The sequence below is a fragment of the Corvus kubaryi genome, unplaced genomic scaffold, assembly GCF_017639235.1.
Source record: "Corvus kubaryi isolate FWS band 111438036 unplaced genomic scaffold, C.kubaryi_AGA036_p1.0 134, whole genome shotgun sequence".
Lineage (NCBI taxonomy): Eukaryota > Metazoa > Chordata > Aves > Passeriformes > Corvidae > Corvus > Corvus kubaryi.
In genome coordinates this window covers 5,558,753-5,585,731 of record NW_024580668.1, presented here as the reverse complement: position 1 = coordinate 5,585,731, position 26,979 = coordinate 5,558,753, and the positions used below count along the sequence as shown (strand labels likewise).

Here is a 26,979-nt window from a genome sequence, read left to right as displayed (position 1 = left end):
TATTTACATGAGAAATGCTGTTGTTACAAAAGGTTCCAAAACTCAAAAGCAGTGCTGAGAACCTCTGCTCTCTGTCTCCTCCCATTCCCAATGCTCTTTCTTGCCTGAAAAAGAAAAAAAAAATGGTTCAGGGAATGTTGAGAGAAGTATTGGCTGAGATTGGAGCTGCTTCCCTGAAAATATTAATCCACCAAACACGGATGAATCTCCTGCAATAATCCTCTCTAATGCACGTTCAGGAAATCAATTCCCTGCTTTATTCTTTAATCCAGAAATCTCCAAGGAGGAGGAGGAGGGAGAGGATGAACAGAAGAGGATAAAAAATTGGCACTGCACTTAAGGAAAAGAGAGAAAGCCATGTCTTTGGTGAGAGGAGTGACACGTTCTTACAGGCAAGTGGTAAAGATTCCCTTGCAAACACTGGAGCCCCTGGGCAATGCCAAAATACGCCATTTCTTCCTCATGCTCTAGTATTTAGCTCTGCATTAAAGCTGCCAGAAAAGGGTGGGTGCTAAGGCAAACTTTGGGTGTTGTACTCCCAGCTGAGTCCAGGCACAAAATCCCCAGAGAACAGGTACCACTCTGAAAGGTTTGTTGTGGTCCTGGATCCAAACCCTGTGTCCAGGTGCAGAGCCAGCCCGTGTCCCACCAGCCCTGACTCTCCTGGAAGGACAGCCCAGGGCTGTGCAAACATTTCTCAGGTCACCACTTTGTTGCAGTGCGTGTCCTACTTACAGGTTTCTGCAAAATGAGATTGCAAGGATGGGGGTTTACGCTGGTCCAGGTGGCTCCTGCAGTGGGAACTGCAGCCTCCAGCCCTTTCCAAAGCACAGTCGTGTCCCAGATAGGCTGAAATAAAATGAAATAAGAGATCTCAATAAATTACTCAGCTGAAGACCTCCTCTCTGATATCTGATTATGCTCCTGCTGATAATACTTCTTGCTCAGGGGGTTTATTTTGCTAAATAACCAGTAAATTACCAGGGTCTGGGGTGCACAATAAGAGGACACATCCTCCCTCCCATGAGCCTGGGGACACATGGGGGCCCTGTCTGCTCCCCCAAACCTGCCAAGTGGTTTTGTGGAATGGGGCAGGGAATGGAGGAGCTGGAGGGAAGATGGTGGAGGAGGCAGAGAAGATCTGCAGGCTCTGAGGAGCAGGTTGATCTCAGCAGCAAAACCACACAAAGGTGACTGAAACCAGGAAATTTGTGACACCAGGTTTACGGGCACATTTGGGGCAAAATTAGAGCAAAACATAGAAAGGCTCCTGTGCCCAGCACCAGCTCTGAGCATCTGAAGGGCTGAGGATGAGATTCATGGAACATCCACCTCACCTGTAGCTCACACACAGGAGAGGCTGTAAATGAGTGGGTTTGTCTGAAACTTGGTAGGAGAGGGGCGAAAAAACCCGACATGAAAGGAATTTAACAGCTGCAACGAGCCTAAATGGTTGCACAGGAAAATCCCCTGTCACCCACAAACAGTTTGCCTTTAATGAGAATGCAGGACATGCACGAGTAGGTTGCTAATTCTTTGTGCAAAATCCTCCTGGTAATTGCTACACGTGTATCTTTCCATTGTCTTCCATGGAAGTGGGATTGCAATTTATTTTTTTCCTTTGGAGATGAAATTAAAAACAATTTTTTAGAGAATAACAAATGTCAAAGTTGCACAAGATCGTGCCCAGTGTTTGGAGGAGCAAGAGTGAGTCACCCATAAATTGGGAGTTGTACAGGGAAAGCAATTTGGGAAGGGATTCAAGGGATCAGCCAAAGCTTTCCTGGCAGCTACTTCCTCAGTCAAATCATTAATTTTTGTTAATCCTTTGCAAAAATCTGGTGATTTGGGAACAAAATTTTACAGTATTTCAGTCCTGCTTTAGGAGGCCAAATCCAATTACTGGATAATGGGACTTTGGCCTCCCAGGAGCAGAGACACTCTGGAAGATGTGGGTTTATATGGGGGTTTCTTCTCATTCCATTATTGGATTAAAACCTACCCCACCCTTAATCCTGCATCAGGAACTGTGTAAGCAGGAGCTACACCAGTCTGGAAACCAACTGGAGCATAAAACCCCTGGCACTGCTCAGAGACACCCCCAAGAACTGCACCTCAGGAGGATCGGTATTTTGGAGGTGTTGGTAGAAGGTAAAAGCTCTTTTTTAAACCCAAGTTGTACTTGTGGGAACTAAGACTGCTCTTCATGTGTTTTTCATGCTCTGGAGACAGTTACAAACAAATCCAGAGAAATTATTTTAAAGAGAGAAACCAAATAGGGAAGAAAGGGGAGAGCACTTGAAGCTGCCGGTGGGAGCTTGATGCCCTGGACTGCAGCTCCCTGCCATTGCCCCCCCATCCCCCTATTTTTAATTACAAGCAGCCAAACTGTAAAGACCTTAATGGACATCTTAATTATTGCATTAAAGTTTGAAATGGAAAATTCCTCATTACGTGCCACGCAGTAGGTCACGGCTGCAATAAACGGTGATATTTCGCTTGTTACAGGACTGGGTGCCCTTTGAGAGCTGCTGTCTTTGGGGCATGTCCTGGCCCTGGGGAGCTGCCAGGTGGATGTTAGATCAGGTCTCTGCTGTGAGAGCATCTGCTTGTGTTTTCCAAGCAAAACTATCAGCGAGGAGTGCTCTTTGCTATCCCTTTTCTCCTCCAAATAGTGCTACTTTCCTCCTGTGTTTTGCTTTCCATCTGCTTGAATGTGTTTATTGATTTAGTGTTATGCAAACTGCAATGAAACGGGATCCGTCTAATGATCTCCAGCCAGCTATGGAATATATCCCAAACAATTTAAATACAAACCAACCCCCAGCAGCAATACAAGGTACCTGTCACTGATCAGCCTTTAAGGCCCTTTTTGCACTGCCTGTCCCTGCTCGCTCAGGGCAGGCTGGAAAGCTGAGACCCAGCCTGGGACACCGACAATTTAAGGAATGTGGCAGAAAAAAAGACTAAAAAAAGAAAAGAAAAAAGAGGAGAGAAAATACTAAAGAAAAGAAAAAGACAAAAATACCAAACCCTTCTTTTCGCTCAGGCTCTGCACAGTTGGAGAACAGAGCAGGGTTTAAGGTGGGTCTGCAGCTTCTTAGAGCTGAAAATCTTTAAATCACCTGAATGACCTAAAAGGTCAAAATAGCTCAAATGTGCATGTCAGAGGTTGTTGATACCTCTGTAAGGAGAGCAAAAGGACAGGGGAAGTTGAAGATAACTTGCACTCTGCTAAATTATCCTCAGCATCATTTTCATGCCAAGTTTCATGTTGGCTTTTGTTCTGATCACAATGAGGAGAAAATTAGAGGAGTCTGCAGTACTTAGAGATACTCTCTCGATTACATGACCTTACCGATGAGGTGTTAAAATTAACTTAATGGCTATTTCTCCTTTTAAAATGTCTCCAAAACTTTCCATCCCTACAATAACTGTGCAATTGCCCTGTGAGGCATGACAGGGAACGCTGGGACAGCAAATCCTGGGGCTCCCAAAGGCAGCTCCAGCCACGAGAGCCACCAGTCAGGGCTGCTGGCGGGCAGGGCCAGGCTCTGCCAGATGTGCCACCCAAACTATCCGCACCAGCCACGCTACCCGTGCCAGCTGTGCCAGGGCCGGGCTCGGCAGCTCTCGCCGGCCAGGAGCTGCCACATCCCAGATCTCACAGCTCCCTCTGTTGGCATCTGCTCGAACCTATCAGTGAGGATAATAAAAAAAAGGTGGAAACGTATTTTTATTTTATTTTTTTAGCACGATCACCATGTGGAAGGTGATCCGCCTGCGGGGTGTGTCCCAACTCACCCGAGAACCACTTCGTTTGTGTCATTACTCTTAACAAGTGATAGTGGGTCATGGCTGCTGATGGAGTACTGACCACAGCTCTGCTGAAGGCAGCTTTTCATTCATTTTTCCAAAATCAGTGAGAAGATGTAGAAGACTCCGAGTCTGATGTACAAGCACATGTGAGGATGCTGTGAAAATCTGACAGCCCTGATACTCTCCCTAGGGAGATAATCACATCAAATATACTCCTCTGTCCCTCACTGATCACACAAATTAACACCTCTGCAGCCAAAGGAAAAGCAGAGTTTGCAAATGAGTTGCTGCCTTTATTTTTTTTAGGTCCTTCCATAACAAAAACTCGCAGACCACAAGCTTTGGCTTAAACAAATAACAGTACAGATATGCAAAATCAATACTTCACCAAGGAGGTATGATGATCATGAAACCTCAGCCTCAAGTGTAGGTCAAATATTTAACTTATTGGCCAGTTACAGAGACAGATAACTTGGACAGCTCACTGGAATGTTAGCTGGATTCACAGAGAAGCCACAGCCAACCACTTTCCTTTGAAGATCAGTTCCAAATTTCCCAGCTGGCAGATCCAAGGGGTGGCCAAGCAGCCTGATTCAAATGTGAGTGATTTAAACTCATCAACTCCTCCACAAGAAATGGTGCAACCAGCAAAGAGAAGCAGAATTGACTCCTTGTGCTCCTGACCTGCAGCTCTGAATGGCCAGGGAAGATACTCTAAAACCTCACAAAACCCAGGAGGTTTTTTTTTCTGTGTCACTGCAGAAAAGGCCATGCAAGCAATCTGCTCAGACTGGACAAAGGACAAGCTGACAGAGAAGGCTGCACAGCCTCGGGCCTCCTTGGCAAGCCTGGCTGTGTTTGCGTTTGTTGTTACTGGGTGTTCTTCCCAATTTACCCACTGATTTAAAGACTTCCCAGCAGCCTTCCTGGGTCCTGCCTCTGCAGCACCCCGATACAGTACCTATGGCAGCAAACAGCCTTTTAGACAAAAAAGAGCACAGAAGCAGGAAAAAAAAAACCCCAAAACTTTCTTATCTCTCTGTCCCCAGCCAGGCCACATTGATTCTCTATTCTCTTGGGAAGACATCAGGCAGCTGCATCCTTATCTCTAAATGTGCCCGGTAAGGGGCTCAGCTCAGCTTAGTGATACCCATTAGTGTCTCTGCAATTAAAAGGCTGTCAGTATTTTCACTACAAGCCAGGCTATTCAGAAACTTTGCATGGCTCCAACAGTCTTCCAAGAAGAAATTTGGCCAAAACAAAAGGTGAGGAAGAAGATAATGGGGGGGGGGGGGTGTTTCACCTGAACCTATAGTTTTCCCTGCATTGCAAGGTCCTTGGGCAATCTGCTCCTCAGTCGGAATTTTCTGGTAAGCACTAGAGAAACCCAAGAGATCCTTTAGGGCTGCAAGCAAGGGGTGGGAGAAGACGCAATGAATTGCTTTAATATGAAATTCACATTTAACATTGATCCTCCAGAACCAAACACTGGAGGCTGGTAGATCGTCCCCTTCGAGAAAGGAGTGTTGGATTTGGTGGGAGTACCACTCAAAACAAGCATGCAGAATCAGGCCTCAAGTACATAAATACAGGATTTGGTGCTTAAATTTTAAAATATTTATAAATAACTTAAGACATTCAGGCTCAGAGGTGTCTACAGCCAAGTATTTCCCTCTGACACAGGGAACCACAGGGATCCACATCCTTGTAGATGCCCAAAGCAGAAATTTGATTTATGCTTAACACAGAAACAAAACCTGCCCATGCCAAGCTCTTTGGAAAGTCTCCCTCGGCCCTTTGTGAGCATGTGGAGGGAACATCTAATCATGCAGGAAGCATTTGGGAGTTGTAGATCCACAGCACAGAGTGTGACTGGTTCTTCCCATACATTCACAGCATCTGACAAAACAGCTCCAGGGGGATTCCTCAGCTGTTGCTGCACAGCAAGGTCAGGCCAGCTAAGCCTGACCCCGGGGGACAGCTTAGCTCTGCTATCATGGTGGAGCTGGTCCACCTGAGCTCAGGGCTGGGGTGAACCCACCAGGGATGGAAGGGAGACCTCAAGCCCTTGAGCAAAGCCAGGCTTGGCTTGGAGCCTCCCAGCTCCGTGACAGCAGTACTGAAACAGCCCCATGGCCCTGGGTCCAGGGCACACATTCCCTGAAGGGAAGCCTGGAATTCACCTCACAGCCCTGGAATCCTGGCTGGTACCTGCCGAGCAGGCTGCAGAACGAAGGCACGTGCGGGGGTTAAGGTCAGAGGTACTCGTTGGGATGTTCAGAGGACACCTGGTGGCACAGCAGCTCCAGAGCCAGGCGGTCCCAGGACAGCAGTGCGTGGGGGCCCCACTCCCACACGGAGCAGCAGCTCCCCTCGGGAGGGAATGGAACCACAGCAGCCTTGGGAGACAGGCCAGGTCAGCTGCTTTGGCCACAAGGCTATTTGTCCACTAGACACAGACTGGGACAAACTGGTCCCACAGACCGTATCCTCACTGGAGATGTTGAGCTGGATGGCTCTGCAAGCTACCAGCTACAGCCCTGAGCAAAAAAATGAACTCTAAATTTCTTTCCTCCCATGGGTTTCATCCAGACCCATTATGTACTTGGTTTCAGCATTTTTTTTTCCTGTTAAAACACCTAAAAAAAAAAAAGTTCTTTGGCACTTGTGCAAGAATGACCCATAGATGTGACACTCTTCTGTCCTTCAGCTGCTTCCTGAGCTCATCCCTAGAGATCCACATACACAGAGTCTGTGTCCACCCTCTGGGCCTCTCCAAACAGGAGGAATGTGCAGAGCCCAATGCTGTTCACAGCAGCCACCAGGTTGAAAACAGAAATCCAGGAGCCAGTGGTCTCGATCAGGTATCCAGCCAGGTACACACAAATGACCCCTGCAGCCAGAGAGAAGAGAAACATGCAAAGGCTCTGGGCTGGATCCTGCCCTCTGCAGGGAGAGGGCTCCCCCAGGAAAGGATAGCTGCAGGAAAGTACTTTACCTAGGAGGGCTCCACCTGTATTTGCAACCCCTGGAAAGAAAAGAGAGAAATGGTGTGAAAAGAAATTGTGAAAACCCACAGACATGAGTCGCTTCATCACAGCTCCCACCAACCCCCCATCTGCATGTCGGGCAAAATGTCTTTCTCATCATGGAATCACTGACTGGTTTGAGCAGGGATGGACTGTAAAGCACATCTCATTCCTTCCTCCTGCCATGGGCAGGGACACCTTCCACTAGCCCTGCTCCAAGCCCCATCCCACCTGACCCTGAACACTTCCCGGGACGGGGCAGCCACAGCTTCTCTGGACAACTGACAGAGACCACTGACACAGCCCCAGCCCAGCCCTGGGTGCAGCAGAGCTCCTCACAGATATAAGAAAGGCCCCTTGGTGCTGTTATCTGCCCCCAGCACTGGCAGGTTTATCACAGAAGGAAGCTGAGACTGCACACATAGAGTAGACACTGCCCAGAGCTGCTCCTCCTCAAAACATGATGCTGGTGACCATGTCCCCCCCACAGAAGACCCACAGAATTCTTACCAAACAGCAAGCCAGCACACGAGGGGGCCAGGTCCTGCACATTTACTGAAATGCCACTGGTGAGAAACAGAGGGGGGGAAATAAATGGCTGTTTGAATGGAATGGACTGCTTTCCTGTCATCTACTCAGTTTGGTTTGTCAAACACAAGGAAAGGTCCTGCACAAGAAGTAGCACTGGCAGGAGAAAGAAGAAGCTGAGAGCGAAGCAGCACAGGTGAGTATCAGAAGGAAAACAATTCAACTCCAAGTGTTCAGAGATGCTGCAATGCAATTCCCCTCCTGCTCTATCTCCCTCATAGTGGCTGGTCCAAGCCCTTCCCCACGCTAGAGGTTTGCTGCATCATTTCCAACCCACAGGGCACTAAACTCCACCAACCTCGCAGAGTCCCAAACACAATGCTCAGGCAAGTGCCAGTTCTTGTTCTCACAGTCAGGACGGAGGCAGCCTCCTCTGAGACCCCAAAATGCCACATGTGCAGGACAGCTGAGGGCCACTGTCCCCATGGCTCTCTTTACCTGTGGTTAAAGGTCTGCAGTCCAACTGAGGCCGAGGCAAACACTATTGCTTTGCAGAAACTGGAGGTCTGGCCCAGGCACAAAGCAAAAATGCTTGAGACGCCAGAGCCAATGACCTGGAAAAAAGGAGAAATTAAACACCACAGCACGTTTTCTGTAAGGAAGAAAGCAACTCCTGCCATGAACAAACTGTTCCCTTTTCCAATAGCAAGAGTTAGTGTGCACCAGGTGCTTCTCTTTTTTTTCCCCAATGTCCTTCTGTGTCAGAGGTCTGTCCAGAGGGATGCAGTGCTGCAGAGCAGAGGATACACTGTGTTCTCACCCAGCATTTCTATTTCTGTTCACCCTGTTATTGCTGCTTCCTCAGTATCTAAGGGGTCATTTGGAATGACCAGGGACAGGTTGTGAAGGAGAACCCCTTCAGAGCACTCACTGTGCTCAATGATACCATTGGTCCATGCTCTGTTCCTCAGCCAGGGTTTTCCTCTGGATTTCCTTTCACATACACCCTGACCACCAGTTAATGTGCAAAGCCAGAAAATCTTTCCTTTTTCCACCTATAACCCCCATACAAGGTCTACCAAGCTATCAGAGTTTAACTGGTAGCTCAGGTGTCTCTCCCACAACTTCAGCTCTCTTACCTGCATGAACTTACGAATGGTGATGGTTCTGTACCCTGGAAAAAAAAGGGACACTTGGAGTTAAGCACAGCTCACCTTGTTGTCCAGCCAGGAAACTATAACATAAGTAGATTTCAGATGCCCAGATTTCACCTCCAGGTGGATGTTATGAATGAGATCGACGTGGATGGGATTTGGAGACTGGAGAATTTATTCTGCTTTTGTATCAGAACCTCACATTGTCTATTTGCTGGGACTTCTCCCTACCAACAAGCCCACCTGCTCCCACCCAGGTCCTCTTCCCACATCATGTAAGAGCTGAGGAAAAGCCAAAAAGAGCTCTCACCTTGATTGATTAAATGATCAGACAGAAATCCACTGAACAAGCTTGTCGGAATTGCAACCAGCCAGGGGACTACATTAAACACCCAACCCTGAAAAGAAGTGAAAATCAAGAGAGATTTGTTGTCAGAGCTGAGTTTGTTCACAAATATTCTGGCAGTCTGTGGTACCTGTAGAAAGGAGAAATAATGAAGCACTCAGGACTCGTTGCAGTATCTCTACCCCCTTTGCAGAGCCAGCTCTCAGCTGCACCATGCCCCACTCCAAGCTCTGTAAGGGGGCAGGTGCATCACAGGGCTGTAGCATTTGTAGATTTGTTGTCTTTCCCTCTTCCCCAGCAATGCTGCATCCAGGGGAGAGGCAGAAAACGCTGGGGAAGAGGGATTAAATGTGGCAAAGTTTACCGCTCAGCAAGATGATGTGGCAGGGAGCCACAGAGCAGTGGAGGTTTCCTGTGGGTCCCCAGCAAAGCTGCTGGCAAAATTTCCAGCAGCTTCCAGCTCGTTAGCAGCATTACTGTGTGAGGCTGAGGGAGCATAGCTGGATTTTCTAATGGCAGGATTAGGTAACATTATGGGTAGCTGCATCCTTCGGCCTATTTTCAATTAAGTGGGCTGCAGCTGTAATCACAGATGATTACTGGTCAGCTGGATTACAGCTGCTCAGGGGCACTTTGGTGCCCAGATCCCACAGGAGCTGAAATCAGTGTGGGCTGGGCTGGATTTCATCTCAGCTGGTTCAACCTATTCATCCATCCCCCCCAGCATCCCCCCTTTGCTCAGAGCCCACCACCCTGTGCAGGCATCTCCCTTCCTCTCTGACTTCGGGATGTGTGGGAGGGCAGAATAATCTTGATTTTGAATAGTCCTGTTAAAGCTGCTCCTGGAAATCACACCAGGGTCCCTCTGCACCTTTCCATGCCTTTAAAATCTGGGTCTTGGTCATTTTTGAAAATGTTACCCCACGGGCTTTGTGGGGTGGTGCTTCTGCTGTCTGTTAACACCAGCGGGGGCTGCTCAGCACGTCAATCCCAACCTTGTCTTTTCCCACAGCCCATCACCCTGAGCCAAACCCTCCATCACCTTCACTCAGGTGGCCACAGGCAGCTGCCCAGCTCACCTGCAGCAAGGGATTTCGGCCAGCAGGTGACACAGGTTCCCTGCATTAGGGATTATCACCCATCCTTTAGAATCAACCTGCCTCAGCCCCTGTTTTAAACTGCATGAAGCGATTATCAGCTGCAGGAGCACTCTATAGAGCATCTTACATAAGGGCACCACGATATAACGCTTAACAGATGGTAAATTACTGCTGCACGAGCACATTACTCGAGGTGCACAGATCTTGTCACAACAATATGTTTGCTGGTTTAACACATGATTTTAATATAAATATCAAGTATGCCATAAAGAGCTTTACATGTGTAATATGAAAAGGCATTTGTAAGCAGCTCTGGAAATTGTAAAACCTAACAGAGCCATTGTGGAAAAGACTGCCTGAGTTTCTGAGAACAGGATGAAATACCAGCTCTCAGCCCAGATGAGTATTACCTGGCTTTCTGAAAAATGGGAGTATCATTTGTGCTGAGCAGAGAGCTTTTGTAGTATTTCTGAAGTACACATTATTAATGGTAAATATAATTTTCACAGGCAGATCTGAGCTGTACAATGTTAGTCCAGTTAAAAACCCCATAAAAAACTAGGAGTGAATGGTGGTTATTTGCAACAGCATAATGTCATGAGCTTTGTGCTAATTGAAAACCAGAGGAAAAGCAGTCTTAAACCCAAAACAACCTGCTCTTCCCTATATGGAGAGTGCCCCAGCTCTGGTACCCTTCAGCATCCCTAAACAAGCAACTAGAAACCAGCCTCTGCAACCTGGAGAGATCTCCAAAAGCACACGCAGCGGTGCCACTGCTCCCAGCCCGGCAGGGAAACCACCCAGCTCCTCCTGCCTCCCAGCCTGCCCTCCCCAAATCCCTCTGCCATCATCTTCCTCCCTATCCAGCCCCTTTTGGCAGGTGCCCAGCAGTGCCTCTGCTTCGGAGCCAACCCACCTTCGAGCCGGGAAAAGTTTCCTTAAAGAAAGTTGGCAGCCAGGAGAGGAGAGTGAAGAACGTGCTGGCCGTGGAGAGCTGAGCGATGATGACAGCCCTGAAAACAAACAGCGGAGAGGAAACCATCAGCAGTGCCAGGTCACGCTGGGGGGCAACCGGGCACTCGCTATTCCAGCTCCTAACAGAAACCCCTCGCAGCTCTGCAATCGCTTCCTGGGATTTTCGTCGTGGATAACTTCTCCTTTTGGCTTCCTGAGATTTTTGTCACAGATAACCACTCCTTTCAGCTTTCTCCCTGCAGCTGGTTCCTTCGATGCCCCGTCGCACAGCCCCGGGGCCAGGCGAGGTTAATTGAAGCGCTAATTATGCCACTGCATTTCCCACCGGTCCCTTCCAGCCCTGCAAGAGCCCTCCTGCTCCGAGAGGTTTTGTTTAGGGTTTTCTAGGGATTTGTTAGTAGCTCCATTGTTATTCAAGGCAGGAATGGGTTTGCTGCCCTGCAGCCCCATCCTCCTCCTCCCCGCCTTAAAACAGCCCTTGGAAACACGCTTGGATGAGCTTCAGTACCCACTGCAGCATCCCAAAGGAAAAATGGCCATTAAAAAGATGTTTGCCAGCAATGAGAACACAGCCTGTGCCACCCAGTGCCCCTGAGCAGCACTTCTTAGGAGCCCATTACAATCAGCATTTCTAACAAGATCCGTGGAAAATATCACTCCGGAGGAGCACAGGACTCATCCAGGGGGAACAGCCTGGGAGGGAGAAAGATTTGCCAGTAACATTTGAGTCCTCTGGATAGAACATAAACCACCTTTGCCAAGTTCACCTTTTCAGTTCTTTATTTATACAGAAGGAATTAGAAAACTGGTTCTGCTTCTCAAATATATAAATAAGTGGACAAAAACCACAGGGGCAGAAGAAATAAGCCCAGAGAGGAGAAAAGGGAGGATGCTCCCAGCCTGGCCAATGCATGCAGCTGCCTACCAGATCGGTGCCTTCCTAAACAGCTGCTTCCAGGGAACTTTGGTCTGCTTGGATATCGAGAGGCCTCTCGTTAAATAGTCTATGGGGATGATGAGTTCTGCAGGGAAGAAAACATCCAAAGGAAACTCTGGTCAGTAATTGTCTGTGCAGCTGGAGGCAGCCCTGGGATACTGCTGTACAACCACTTTTAATCTCCTCCTAACCCTTGTTTTTTTGGCTCTACCAGCATTGAAAGCTCATGAAAACACCTTGTTACACTGACCAAAATTTTTCCACACCCCTCCCCATCCAGCCACCTTCACACCTGTGTGTTGTATCTCTTTCATAATTAAAGAAAAGTCCCTTGGCAGGGACCAGGTTTGGATTCTGTCCAGCACCAGGCACACACCCAGCTCCCAGTGAGCTGCGCTCCTACATACCACACTCACCCTAATAATGCTGTAGCGAGGTGTAATGGTTTGTCCATATGTGGAATTACTCCTAGGCAGTTATTTGGGAAGAGATATTGTGGATTAACTGGTTTTTAAAAGCTCTATGTGTAGATGCTCTTAGTTTGGAGTAAGTATCTTGCCCTGCTTTAGCTTAATCCACTTTGAAGATCATGCTCTGTTTTGTGTTTTCACTGGTGCTTAAAGACTACTGAGGAGCCACATCAGGCTCTTAGCAATGATATAATCCAGCATGGGACTTGAAATACGAAATCAGCATTGCAAGAGCTCAAATCCTCATGTTTGGATTGGGGATCTTGGGTGAGACACAGCGTGTATTATAGAACACATCTGAGCAAAAGGCCTTTGCGTAAAAACAGGCATGATCTTGGAAACACACAGAACTTGCAGAAAATAATGAAAATAATGGAGAGGGATCACTTAGTTCCCAGATCCTCGGGAGTACTGTCAGCCCCAGGGATGCAGCTGGACTCACCTTTCTCACTCAGGAGGTATTTGCAGGTGCAATAAACCCAGAGCAAAGTGAGCAAACCAGAGAAATAGAAAACACTTTCCCAGCCGTACCAGTCCAGGAGGAGAGATCCTGCACCACCAATCACCAGCGTTCTGCAAGGGAAACCACTTGGATTTACTGCCCTGGCTGAGAGCTCAGACTGAGCACATCGATGGGAGACTCCCTGGGGTCAACGCTGCTGTCACTGAACCACAGAATCCTAAAATAGTTTGGGTTGGAAGGGTCCTTAAAGCTCACCTTGTTCCACCCCCTGCCATGGGCAGGGACACCTTCCACTCTCCCAGGTTGCTCCAAGCCCTGCCTGACCTGGCCTTGGACACTTCCAGGGATCCAGGGGCAGCCACAACTTCTCTGGGCAACCTCAGGGCCTCAGCACCCTCACAGGGGAGAATTTCTCTGTCACTGCATGTGTGGGTGCTGCCTGTCCCACCATGTCCCACCATGGCTCTGCAGCCTGTCCTGTTCCCTGAGTGGCATCTCGGGCCAGATCCTCACTGGCAGCAGAAATCCCAAAGGGACCTCACCCTCACCTGCCCCACACTGAAAAATGGTCACTGAGGAAAGAAAAGGAGGTTTCTAGTATGCAGTATCTCAGAGAATGTGTAAAGCAGCAAAAGAAATGAGCACACTGGAAAATGAAGTGATTCAACACAGTAATATTTCTATTTGTCTTTTAAGCAACCCTTCCATTTAGAAAGGAAATTCTGATGGAGATCAGCAGAGATGGAGAAGTTCTATTCTTCCCATCTATCAGAGTGCAGGTGACGAGTGTCAGGCTGACTCTTGCTCTTCCTACTGAATTGGGCTGTTTCCCATAGTAATTAAATGTTGCAAACAGTCTTCAAAGTCTGGTTTGAAAAGAAAGAGAAAACTACATAAATCCTTGACAGGCAGGACAGCAACTGCCTGAGGCTTCCTCAGCTGCAGGCGGAGTCCTTGAGGACCCATGAATCCACATGTACTTTGGGCTGTGAGTTTTGCCTCCAACTATTTAACGGCATTTCATCACACACGATGTCCAGAGACTGTCACTCGCTGCTTACAGGCCTTTGAACTCACCCAAACTGGGATCCAGTCCCCACTGTGCTGTAGGTGAAGGCTCGCTCGCTCTCCCGGACCCTCTGGGACAGCAGGCTGGCCAGAGATGGGAAGTACACTCCTGAGAGAAACAGGAGCAAGGCAGGGAGCAGTAAGGCAAACCAAAATCAAATTTAAAAGATCCAGAGTGAGCTAAACACTGAGACAAAGCAGCAAAACCTTTGGTGAATTCACAACAGGGATATAAAATAAACCAAGTGGCTCCATCGCCATCAAAGGCTTGTTGGTGCCTTCTCTGTAATCCCATTTCATCATCACCACTGCTACTGTAAATCCATCAGTGCCAATGCACTTCCCAGTGCTGCAGCTTGGCAAGAGGGAAGGAAAATCACCCCAAATTATCCAAAAGTTTTGGCAAGGGCAAATTTTCTCTGACTGCTTTGAAGTTTAAAAATGTGGAAAACCAAACACGACCAGAGATGGTTTCTGAAGCCAGCAGCCCCTGTCTGGCAGAGGGATTTCTACAGGGCAATGACTTGTCAGTGACTTTCTCTAGAAATGTCACTGTGTTTTCCCATGGAAGTTGTGGATGTGGAGGCAGTTTTGAGGCAGAGAATTGCTCAGACACCCATGGGAACAGTTCATGCCCTGCAAACCACAGGATTTGCATCTGAACGTGCTGCACATGAGCCTCTGTGCAAGGAAGCCCCTGAACAGGCAGACACACAGACACACTCAGGATGGGGGTCTCACCTTGCAGCAGCCCCATGAGGAACCTGGAGGAGGTCATAAAAACCAGATGGGCTGAAGTGATGTGGGTGAGCAGTGGGGTGAGGACTGTGAGGAACCCCCAGGCTGATGCTGAAAGCAGGAGGACTTTCTCACCTCCTATTCTGGAAGACAGAAAACACATTATCAAAGACAGGAGGGCAAAAGGGCAAAGTCCTCCAGTCAAGACTCAAGTGCCCTTCCCAGTTTAGCCTATTTTTAAGAGCAACCTTTCTGTCAAACCTGTTCTTCTCTTGGCCCTTGGGGAGTAGCTCTGACCTCCTCCCTTCCCACCTCCTGCCAGCACTGCCCATCCAACCCCTGTGATCCCAGAGCTCTCACAGCACTGAGCCACTCAAGTCTTGATGGTGTAGGAGGGGAAGCCCAACTGCTGCCACCATTCTGCTTCTTTTAACCAGAGATGGTGTTTTCCATTTGCTCTTTCGCATCAGCTCTGCCTTTTACCATTGAGGTTTTTCCGGGTGTTTTCTTGCAAACTATTAAGGACCCTGATTAAACAGTACAGTGCACTGCATGGATCGTGCTCCCCTTCCAGGCATGTGCTCCTCACAAAAGATTTCATAGAAAAGCTCTCTCACCAAGAATAGATTGGCTGGGGAAAGGGACTCAAGCAGGTAATGATTCAGATCTTCCCTTACAGCCAGCTGGGGAAATTGTTTGGCTTTTAATTCATGCGATACAATGGAGACACTTGGCTTTTCTAAACATGATGGAAACAGCGTATGGGGACTTGCTTGAGAAAAGACTGCAAGAGAATATAGGGCAGAAAGACTGGAAGTGCTGAACAAAGATCATCTAGGCAGATAAAATCAAAAAGGCTGTATTCACAGAATCCTAGAATCACTTCCAGGGATGAGACATCCACAGCTTCTATCTGGTCAGTCTAAACCACCCACATCCCTTCTCAGCCAGAGCGTCTCCCCATGGACACACTTCACCCTCCACCTCATCACTGTGAAACCTGGAACTGCCACTGCTCAGACTGGAGCTGAGGGGTCAAAACCAAGCTAAGTGTCATTAAAAAAAGAAAACATGAGAATAAATTCCAGTACTGATCACTGATGTGTCCTCCAATAATCTGTGTCAAGCAGTAGCCCCAGAAGAAGCTGCTGAGCACGACGCCGGACTGCTTCTTGTCCCAGTTGAAGTAGGAGCTGAGGGCAACAGCGCAGATGGGCACGGTGACACGGGCACAGTACAGCAGGCACGTCCCCAGCAGCAGCATCACCGTCCACACACGGGACTCGGGCCTGCAGGGATGGAGAGGAAGAAGGGGAAAGGGCAGAGGGGGGATGCTGTGCCCGGTGGGTCCGTGCACAGCGAGGATTTAGGGGTCGGGTTTGCTTTGCAAGCCGAGCCTGTCTTGATAAAATGAAGGTCAGCACAACCCCCCTGGGGCACAGCGGCTCTGACACAGAGTGTATCCCATCTGCTGGCTTTTAGGAACGTTGCCATCTTCATCCCAAACACTATCTGACCCCAGCAAATGTCTGTCCATAGGTTGCAAGGTGGAACGGGCTGCTTGGACATCGCTGGCTGTGGATGGATGGAAAGGCAGGAAGGAAAGGTTTGTTTGTTTTTCTTCCCCCAAACAAGAAACTGTTCTTTAAAAGATAACAAAGTAAAGGTTAGGGCATGAGGCTGGAAGCACCTACATGAGACACACCTCTTGGTGGCAAACATTAGTTATTTGGCATTCCTACCCATTCCCCAGGGAAGGTGGCCTGTGTGTTACCCTTCCTAAATAGGAGGGATATGCAGGAATTCTTTAGCGAGACAAGACATGATGGGGATGAAGAGCTCAGAGAGAGGAGCAAAATGATTAAGCCTGGACAGACAAGAAGTTTTAGATAATAAGAGTCAAAATATGTTAACAGAATATATATTTGTGCTGCATGAATTCTCAGCCTCAAGAAAAGGGCACCTACAGGCTGGAAGTACATGAGAAGCAATTTTCTCATCTCTGAGTCAGTGATGTGCTTCTGGAGCAAACAAACACATTTTGCTGCAAATATCAGGCCCAGGTGTAGGTAAATGCCTCTGCCTTCCCTCAGCCATACCACTTTGGGTCCCCCCCTTTGCCAGTGGAATTACAGAGCTAAAAGCTGAGTAAGAACACCCACTATGGGTACTACTTGTATTTGATTATTTCTATGCCCAGAGGCCACAGCACAAAGCACTGAGCAAACAGACTCTTTGCTACAGAGGAATTCACTGCACCAGGGTGGTAACCTCTGGGCTTTCCACCCTGCTAAACACACCCACTCTCCATGTGGGAAACAACCCGGGTCACCTTTTATATCAAAGAGAGCATTGATTTCTCTGTGCTGGAATGATGATAAATGTGGGTTAATCCCACACAGCACAAACCCATTTATAGAGGTGTAAATGGGCCGTCACAGGGGGCAGGTGAAGGAACAATGAAAAGCAGAACACGGTGGGCAGGTGAACCTGCTGGAGGTGGATTTATTGCTGTTTCTTGACAAGGCAGATAAGCAGCTCAGTGCTAACCTCTGGCAGGAGGAACTGGAAGTGTTTCAGTTGGTGTTTAGAAGGTTGGAACTTTTGTTACTGTGCACACGCATGAGTGCACAAAATAACACAGAAACTGGCAAACCTCACGTATCTTTGCTGGAGGAATGAGTAAGCAGGGGTTGACGTGCCTCAGTCATTTGAACAGGCTGGGAAACACTCTCAGGAGTCCCTCCTGGGCTTACCCTGACAGGAAGTTATCTTCAATCATATCTCCACTTGCTACAAAACCAAAGGTGGGCTGGTTAGTAATCACCAGCCCCAGCTGGCTCCAGGAACACTGGAGTGGCTCCACTGACTCCAGCTTGCTACAGAAAAGCACAGGGAAACCAAAGGCTCCTGGACACTGCACATCTGGGTCACAGAAACCCCAGCAGGACAATATGGACAGGAGGTTCTGGGTATAAATCCCCCACCAAAGGCAGAGGGCAGGTGGGGATAACAGGCCATGGAAAACCTTATGGAGAGCCCTTAGGGATGGGATACTTCAGGTACAACTCCTGCCTGCCCTGCCCAAATGGGCTGCTGCCAGTCCGGGCCATAATCTCTGTTATCTCCAACAGCGAAGCACTGATAAATTTGAGCTATTGAACCTGCAACAATCGAGGTGACAGAGTAAAGCACAGCAGCCAGTGATGTGTGGAGGTATTTTCTATTATTTAGCCATCAAGATAGTTTCCTAAATTGTGCTTTTCCCCTGCAGCAAAGGGAGACCTTTATGAGCTTTCACTGGAGTGGGACCGAGCTCTGTCTCTCCAGTCATTCTGGTGTGTTCAGAATAACCTGCAGTTATCCTGGTGAGCACAGCAGCATTTTAATACCAGATCAACAGTTCTTCCTTTTTCCTAAACCTTGTATGGCTCCTCAAGGTGTAAGAGGGAGAGAAAAAGACCTAAGCATCTCAAGGAGTCTTTACTCTGTTTCTCTTGAGAAGCCTCCTCTCCAGTTGATGTTCTGACAAAACTCCAGGGAACATTTTTCTCTTGACTTTTACTTTTATTCCAAAGCACTAGATAAGTCTTTGGGTATATGACACACTCTCAACGTTCTCTTTGACTGATACGCCTCCCTTTGACGGCTACATTCTATATTCTCTTCCTATGTGTTTAATTGTATCAGTAGGGATTATGCTCACGGCAAGGGGAGAATGTAATGATGGCTTCAGACTACCAGTTCCTCCACAGGCAGCACATCCAGCTAGGAAAATCCAAGCAAAGAATAGGAGTGCCAAATGTAATCAGTAGCTGCTCACACCCACCTGGAACCACGGCAGGAATGATTTCCCTGCAAGGACAATGATGTGCTTGCATCACAGGAAAGAGCTTTGTAAATGCATTTTGTCCTAATTATAGTTATCACAGAGGCCACAGATGACTCAACGTTCTGCTCAGTGCAAAACAACAGCAGCAGAGGTTACACAGGAGGAACCCGGACTAGCACAAAGACAGGAATTAAAACTCTCTTTCCAAAACTAAGGAATAATGACAAATCAAACAAAAGTTTTCGTGGGTGACATCAGCCATCCAAGAAGTAGAACTTCACCAGTGTTAATAAATTAAATCTAATGAGTCCCCTGCTGAGGGAGGGAGGGAGGGAGGGAGAGGGAAGCTGTGCTGCAGATAACCAGCCTAAATCAGAGCACAGGAAATCACAGACATTGCTGTCACTGGTGCCACCACACCTGATTCACCAGCCAGACCAAGCATCTCCCACCAAGCATCCCTGTGCCAGTCCAGGCCAAGCCCTGGCTATATGTGACAGACACTGCTGTGAGAGGGACCAGCCCTCCACACCACTGGCAGGGGAATCACTGGAGCTTGTCTGGAGCCACCTAATTTGTTTAATTTGGTGCTGTGTGATGGGAGTGGCTCCTCAGTGCCCAGACTGTGCCCTCCTGACCCGCCATCCCCTTCTCTTCACAAGAGACAGGCACTGCAGGTGCATCCCCTTCTGCATGTCACTGACACCCTCTTCACCGAGCAAAGCAGCCATGCAGCTAGAAACACTTCCTATTTCACAAACCTCCAACCACCACCCAGACTATAATTAGCCCAAGCCCTAATGACTCTTCCTGGGTGGTTTTTTGAGCAGTCCTGTCTGATGTCTCCTGGTTCTCCTCCTCCAAACACAGCCTTGGGCACTGTGTGGAAATGGCTTTGCTTGGAAGCATCCCTTGATTTCCCTGAGACCCAGCTCCCACCAAATAGATCTGCACTCAGGGCACAGTGGTTAGGATGGATTTTTAAGGACGCCTGAGATCCCCAAAGGGGCAAAACCAAGCTGAGCTGTCTGGCAGCGGAAGCAGAGCCAGCAGCACAGCGTATCTTTATTTGCAGTGTGTTTTCCTGCTGGAGGAATTTCTCCAGTAGATGCCACAGAGCAAATATTTATTCAACTTTATTTCTCTTGACTCGCCTCCCTCCTTTCCCCCAGTCTGCAGGGCTTTGGCAGACACTGCAGGTCACTGTTGAGATGGACCCTCTGGAGTTCAGGCTGTCAATTACGCCCCAGTTTAGCCCCCTCCAAGGCACAAGTCTGGGCCGCCAGGTATTTTCAGGTGGTAAGGGAGCTGTGTTAGACAGAAAGACTATGAACAGCCTGTCCCAGCAACAGCTCTTGGCCAGAAGCCATCTGCAATATCCGTGGGTGTTTTCCATAACTGGAAGAAGAACTGGGAGCTGCAGCTCCTGATCTGCACAGGATGGGCACAGGTACCAGCAGCAGAGCACAACGCCCACCTCCCGGGGAAGGCATCGCTACCTCAGTTCCCCTCTCTAAAAAGAGATTAGAAACAGTTCTGTGGGAGATGCACGGAGAGCACATCAGTGCAGTCACCCCCAGTGCCCTCAGCCCTCTCGCTCATCCCAGCCACCAGCACTGGACACTCCCCAGACCCTACAAGAACCCGAGGGCACGATGGGATGAGCCCACATGGTGGTACCGAGCTCCCAGCCACGCCACCAGCTCCAAGCCCAGGACACCCAGCAGCCCAAGCACGAGGGCACCTCCCAGGGGAATGTCCCCAGCACAGGCAGCTGGTGCCTGTGGTCCCCCTGTGCCTGGTGGCCTGTCAACCACCGTATGTCAACACTTCCCTCCTCATCACCCATTTCCAGTCCCATGGAATCACTGCCCTTCAAAAACCTCTTTTCCACCTTACCTGCCTATAGCTTTAATTTACAGCAACCTCCACCACAAGCAGGACTGACTGACGTGGCACCAACACAGCAGCTGCGCAGACACTCCTGAGCCAGGAGATAATACCCAGGTTGTTATTTTCAACCCTGTTTGACAGTCCTTTCACTTCTCACTCTTTGTTTTTCTCAATAATTTCTCCTTCAAAACCTAATGTGCTTGTCAGGAGAGAGGCTTGGAGTAATTTCCCCCCCCTCCTCAAGCTGATTTTGTCATGCTGCCGACCAGCTCCAAGCTAATGATTTGTCGCTGTCAAAAGTAGCTTTGGGGTTTAGAGGAGGGTTGTTGGATTTTTTTTCCCAATCCAGTTAACAGCCAACAAGAGCAGCACAGAGGACACAGGGCTTTTTTTCCTGGGAAAGCTGCTGGCTTCCTGTCCGCCTCCTGTGCTCAAGCTCCCTCCACGGAGCTGCAGATGGCAACAAAGTGGTGTTCAGCAAGCGAGCTCTGGGTTTATTCCCTCTCTTCATTTCTTGCTTTCGGCAAAAGCAAAGATGAAATCAGATTTCAGCAGCTCATATGAGCTGGAAGTTGTTGAGTCCAGGTGGAGGTGGTGAGAAAACATAATAATAAAGCAGAGACGTGCTTTGCACACTGATCTGAGGGCATACATGGATCAGCCAGGAATGAAATGTGTGCCCTGCTTACATTTTCCACGTGAAAAAAGTTCTCAGCAAGGTCATGATGAAAACCAGGGTGAGGAACTTGTAAAACTAAAATCCCAACCACCAAAAAAAACCCACCCAACTAAAGCTGCAACATCATGTTGACAAAAGACAAGGGCACAGAACTCAGAAAAAACAACCGACTGCTGTCTCTGGGCAAAGATCAGGTGACTGGAGACCAGACTGTGGCCAGAACTCCTTTTATCTCTGGAGCTTAAAGAAACTGCTATAGTCACCCCTTGTCTTCAGGTGTAGCCAGAGGCTGGGAGATGAAGAGTGGCTTCAGGAGTCATTTGCTTCCCAGGACACAGTGACTTTTTCATGTTGCATTTCTCTCCTGGAGGCACCATCCACAATGTGAGCCACACACCCACTGCTGGATCTGCTGGTGGCTTTGTGTGCAACCTTCAGCATCTGATTTCTCTTTTCACTGCTTTGGTCTTCCCTCAGTTAAACCAGAGATGCTCGAACGCATCTGCTGCCCGAGTGGTCCTGCTTTGGCATGTTAGGATCAACGTAAGAAATGCTAACTGTCCAGATGTGCTACATAAGCACGAGGGCTTTTTCAAGCCCCAAACAGAAATCCCCAAGTGCTGTTCTTGGAAGAGATGTGTGATAATGGAGCCATTGCAAACCTGCAGAAAAGTTTGGGAAAGGCAGGCAGGATAAAACACAAGGCAAGAACAGTGGAAGAGGAAGGAAAAGCCAGTTGAAAAAAGGGAGGACAAAAGAAGAAGCAGCGTGAACAAAGACGGAAAAATAAACCTGCCAAGATAACTATTTATCTCTCCTTGCACTGACAGATCTTGGAAGGCTGCCTGGCATGTCTTTTGTTGGAGCATGAAAGGAGAACCCATGTCACTTCCCCCACTTGATAACACCTTGCCTCCATGGCAATAATTCGCTACTTGGAAACTATGAAAGTTATTTATTTGCATATGCTGTTCACAAACTGTCCACCAAATTTACTTCAAACCACCCAATGAGGTACTTTATAAAACTTGACCAACCTGCTCGTATGTTCTGGTGGCTCATTCCCCCTTTCTGCTCCCCCTTAATCACCCTCCACCTGCCCAGTTTACTTTAGGCCATAAAACCTCCATAAAACCTCCATAAAACCTCCCCAAACAAGGGCTGTGACCACTTGTGTGTCTACACTAAACAGTAGGGACACGAACTCAGCTTCTGTGAACGACAGCAATATAGATAATGATCTGATGGGCCTTAGGGTTATCCTGCCCCTCCTTCCCACTAACAGGATTCTCTCAATTATTAGCACCTCTTAGCACGGTCAGAACCACTTAAAATGTCTGCCTCGATCAACAGGCTGTCTTCATCCCTTCTGTTTTGGAAAGTGTTATCTACGTTTTGCATTTTCCGAAGAGATTTGGGAAACAGGAGGGCTTGCTCTGGTCAAATGTTTTTTTGTTTGTTGTTGGTTATTTTTTCCTACAGGAAAAGCATATAAATTAAAGTTTTGCTTCATGAAAATCCGGTGTGGGGTCCCACCACTCCCACTTCACAAAGACTTAGGGAAAAGTTAGCAAGGGGGAGACAGAGAGAAGGAATTTTCCTAAGTGCTTGAGGGGGAAAGAATCTTCAAATGTTAAGAGCCTCTGTGCCAAAGGTCGTCTTTGAGACCCACCCCCTTACTCTTCAGGTGAGCGTGGATTTGATGAGACTTCCCAATCTGACTACAGGAAAAGCCTCTCTCGGGATGGCAGTTTAAAGCTCGCTATCAGCCTGCTGTCACTGCAGAAAGCAATTGATAAACACCAACTCATCCAGCGGCTGATTGCTGCTGGAAGGGGGGGCAATCCCTGCCCTTGGCCTCATGTTCCTGTGCATTGGCACGGGTGCCACCTGTCCTGTGGCTGTCCCTCTGCTCTCCTGCCAGGGCGAGTTCACCATGGTGTGACCCCAAGGCAAGGGGGAAAGGGGAGACCCGGGGCTGGCCACCACAGCTGACATCAGTCAGCTGAAACCGAGCCAAATTTCCAAAGCACAGGGAGTCCAGGGGCTCCCAGCTTGGAAAAGCCTGACCATGACTTCCAGCTGCCCCAATGGTACTTTGGAATCACCATCTTATCCTACCTTAGCTGGGAGAAGGGGCTGATCCTGAGGTCTTGGTGCTGAATGACTTCCCCAGGGTGGCAGAGAAGAGTAGCACTGCCCCAGGTGTCCCAGTCAGCTCCAAACACTGGATCACCCTGCCTTCGCCTGTATTTTAAGTATTTTAATGACTTTACATCAAGAGCAGTTCATGCTGTCTAGCTGCTGCCCAGCTCCTATTCCAGACTTTATCTTAATGAATGACTATCGCCAGTACAAACATCCCCGCTGGAACACTCCGATAAGAACCTCATAACGGTTTGGTGTTTAATTCACTGATTACAGGCCAGAAATAAGCTCAAATAGATGTTTTTTCCTCCCCGGTTTTTCACAGTAATTCCTTATCTTCCCCCTTCCTTCTACCGTCTCTGCTGGAGTCCGGAGGGGGGAGACAGCGGGAACCGCCCGGGGTGGTGGGACCGTGTCCCTCCCGGAGGGCAGCGCCGGGGACAGGGACAGGAGGGTCTCGGCCCGACGGGGAGCACCAGGCACCTCCGAAATCGCCTCTCCGGGAGCGGTGCGGGGGCCGCCCGACCCCCTCCATCCCGGAGCCGCATCTTTCCCAGGAGCTGCGGGAGGCGGGGGCGGCGGGGCCCGAAGATGCGAGGGGTGCCGGGGCCGGGAGGGCACCGACCGGGGGCATGCGGGGAGTGCCGGCAGAGCGCCGCAAGCAGCGGAGCGGCTTTCCCGGGAGCGGGAGCGGGTCCAGCCTTACCTGGACCAGTACGGCTCGGCGCCGCCATCCCGCCTCATGCCGTCGCGGGGGCCGCTGCCCAGGGGCACATTCCTGCCGCCGCCCCCCGCGGCCATGCGGGCAGCGCCTTCCGCCTCCCCGGCTCACATCGCGGCGGCCGCCGGCTCCCTCCCCCGCCGGGCCGCGGCCACGTGTCAGCGCCTCCCGCCGCCCCCGCCCGCCGTGCCGGGAAGTCCCGCCCGGCCCGGTGCCGGTCCCGGTCTGGGTCCCCGGGCAGCCTCGAACCCGCGGAGCCGGAGGGCTCGGGCGGGGCAGGTGCCGGCCCGCGGCGGGGGCGTTCGCCCCCTCCAGCCCCGGAGAACCGCGGGGTTCTGCTCGTTCCCTCTCCTCCGGTAATTGCTGACACCCCCGTCGGCCACAGCGAGGACAGGGAAGGAGGGGACGGACCAGGGTCTGTCCTCCCGCTCCCATACCCGGGTAGGGAATCGCGCCCTGCTCCCGCAGCTCTCACAGGTTTGCCGGCAGAAAAGTCTCTGCCTCTGCTTTTTAAGGATAGAAGCGAGCATGACATTCCCATCCGAAGACAAAATAAATAGGGATAAGTGTTGTTACAGCTTGATTTAAGCCTGTTGGATAGAGGTGCTGCCTTGTAAGCATCTGAAAGAGATAATCAAACTCCTTTATGGAAATAAATAATTAAAATTATGGTTATCGCAGTCCACAACAAAAGGACTCGTGACTCACTTAAAGATCATGAACGAGCAGGCGGAACAGCCTTGTTAAGGCATCGTTCAGGTGACGCTCTGGCCGATTGCAGTCTGGAAGCAGGAACGGCAAAACTTCAGGTCAGCAAAGGATGGAGGAGCTCCCGCACAGCCTGAGCAAGGTCGTTCGTGGCCCCTGGGAAAGGTACCAGCGCTGCTGGGCTGCTCCAAAACGCGCAGGTGCAGGGCAGACACCTCCTGTCTGCTACTCCTGCAGCCAGAAACCTCTTAATCCTTGGTGGAATTAAGCCTTTAGCAGACTAATATTCAGGTAATTCAAACATCCTTCTCCCAACATGAATCCTTGGCAGGTCCCTGATGAGCAGTTTGCTACATAAATCAGGAGGCATAACACTACTATTGAGATGAACCTTTGAGAGTGAAATAGCAAAAAGGTTCCTGACACACCAAAGACAGCTCCAGGAGGAGGAGGTTGCTGAAAAGCAAAAATCATGAAGTCATACTTTATCCTTTACTTTGGTATTTCTTCTTCAGAAAAAAGGTACCTTCCCCCAAAGGCCTGTGGCACAGTCACACAGACCTGCTGCCTCAGAGAAAACGAATACAACGAGCTTTCCTGCAAGAAGAGACTGAGGGGAACCATGCGTAGGAACCACATGGTAGCTTTCATTTAGTTGTAGGCTTTCCTCCCTTTATTTGGGCAGGAAACAAAACTATGAGTATTTTTATTCATTCTGCTACTGTGCCCATTTCCAGAAGAGGGAGCCAAGTAATGGTAAATTGCAGCCAAAAATGTAAACCATTGTTCAATGTATTTTGGGTTTTTTAAAAATTGTGTGTGTTTGGACTTCAGTTAACCTGAGGCAGGAGGGGAGATGAGTTCTGAGGTAACTAGCGAAGTAAAATGCATGTAATTAAGCTCAGAAAAGAACTGAAGAGGCCTTGGGCACCGTAGAGTAACCACAGATCCAGAAAAATTATGAACTCATACCCAGGTATGAGTGATCCTGTGTCCAGTCTCGCTGCTGAGGGGTGCAAACATTTCCAACGCTGACACTGCAACACTGAATCATACTTTTAGTGATAGTAGATAATTTGGAAATCAAGCGCAAGTTTTCCTTAGTTTTGTACTCTCTGGTTCCTCTCCTTGTCCTGCTCAGTGTCACCTCTTCAATTAGAAGCTTGACAAATTTGCCTCTCAGATAAGGAGCTACTTTCACTGTCCAAACCAGCTGCAGTTGAAAGTGTTTGAGTGCAGCATCCATCACATTTCCATAAATAAGTTTAAAGTGTAAAAACACAGATATCGTTCCTTTTACTGCTGCATGATTTTCTATAAGCAAACCTCCCACCAAGCTGATTAAATGGCAAATGGAATCAACTCAGAAAACAGGTGCTGACTAAAGAAAATAATCTTACACAAGAACACAACCTCCTCTCATTTTTCCCGTCTTCAGATTCATCTGTCAAAAGATTAAACCAAACAAAAGATTATCAGGTTAATATTTGACCTGACATTTACTATCTCTGTAGTTTATCCATACAATGGTTGAATTATTTGAAGATTTTATGAAGTTAAGCACAGATTAAGATCAAATCCTGAAAGGCTGTGAAAGGAGCAATAGGCTCATACATTCCATAAAGGATAACTGTTGTCTCCTGAAAGGACAGTCTGGCTGCAGCTTGAAAGCTCCCTAACCCAGAGCAGTTTTAATGCAACTTCTTCACAGAATAAAGAAAACACACGTGGGTTTCTACTGTTAAATAATCCAACTTGGCAAAATTACTAGGCAACAATACACTGAAAAATAGGCAAATTATCAGAGAAGTTGGAAAACTGAAACTGCTTGTAAATGAACAGCAACTTCCACGCAGAAATTCATCCAGGTGGGATAAGGCAGCAGGATATTGTTGGAATCCTCATGTAACATGAGGAGCATGACAGAACACGCAGGGCTTTGGGTCTGAGGTGCCTGAAAGCATTAACACACAGCCCACCGGTGGTTTGACCAGCTCTGTATGTAACTCAATCAGATGAAGGCAGGAGGGGAGCACAGAGGAATAAAAATAGTTTGTAGCACCTGGAGGTGCCCATGGAGAAGTACAAATTTTGAGGGTGCTGTTCATGAGCTTTGTGTTCTGTGTCTGCTCAGCTGAGCACACAAAGCACCGAGCAGGGCTGGGGACACCACTGCTCACACAACAGCTATGAACCCTCCTTGTCCCCTTTTGTTAAGGACAGCAGAGCAGAAACAATTCCTGACATGACGTGGCTTCTGAAGGGAAGAGAGAGCTACAGTGCAGGTCAGAACCTGTAGCCTCAAGGTAGATTTAGGGCAAATAGGATTCCACATCCTGTTCTGTTCTGGCTCTCAAGGATGCTCTCAGCT

At 48.8% G+C, this 26,979-nt stretch overlaps 1 protein-coding gene across 7 annotated transcripts; it reads right to left on the bottom strand.

The window, feature by feature from the left end:
• Positions 1–26,921, bottom strand: SLC17A9 (solute carrier family 17 member 9). 7 transcript variants are annotated; one of them, XM_042046454.1, is made up of 16 exons: positions 23,886–24,049; positions 23,153–23,278; positions 15,719–15,916; positions 14,631–14,770; positions 13,899–13,998; positions 12,801–12,931; positions 11,877–11,973; positions 10,893–10,989; positions 8,841–8,928; positions 8,516–8,550; positions 7,875–7,990; positions 7,359–7,414; positions 6,818–6,847; positions 6,565–6,712; positions 736–849; positions 1–104 (listed from the first exon to the last, which is right to left on the bottom strand). In XM_042046454.1, the coding sequence occupies exons 1-15, from the start codon at positions 23,978–23,980 to the stop codon at positions 771–773; spliced, it is 1,536 nt and encodes a 511-aa protein (XP_041902388.1). In that variant the 5' UTR covers positions 23,981–24,049; the 3' UTR covers positions 1–104; positions 736–770. The 7 variants fall into 7 exon arrangements, with proteins under 7 accessions (XP_041902388.1, XP_041902405.1, XP_041902434.1 ...); XM_042046492.1 differs by lacking the exon at positions 23,153–23,278 and adding an exon at positions 20,359–21,693 and having other exon boundaries at positions 2–104; positions 23,886–23,959; XM_042046471.1 differs by lacking the exon at positions 23,153–23,278 and having other exon boundaries at positions 23,886–24,047.
• Positions 26,922–26,979: the final 58 nt, after the last annotated feature.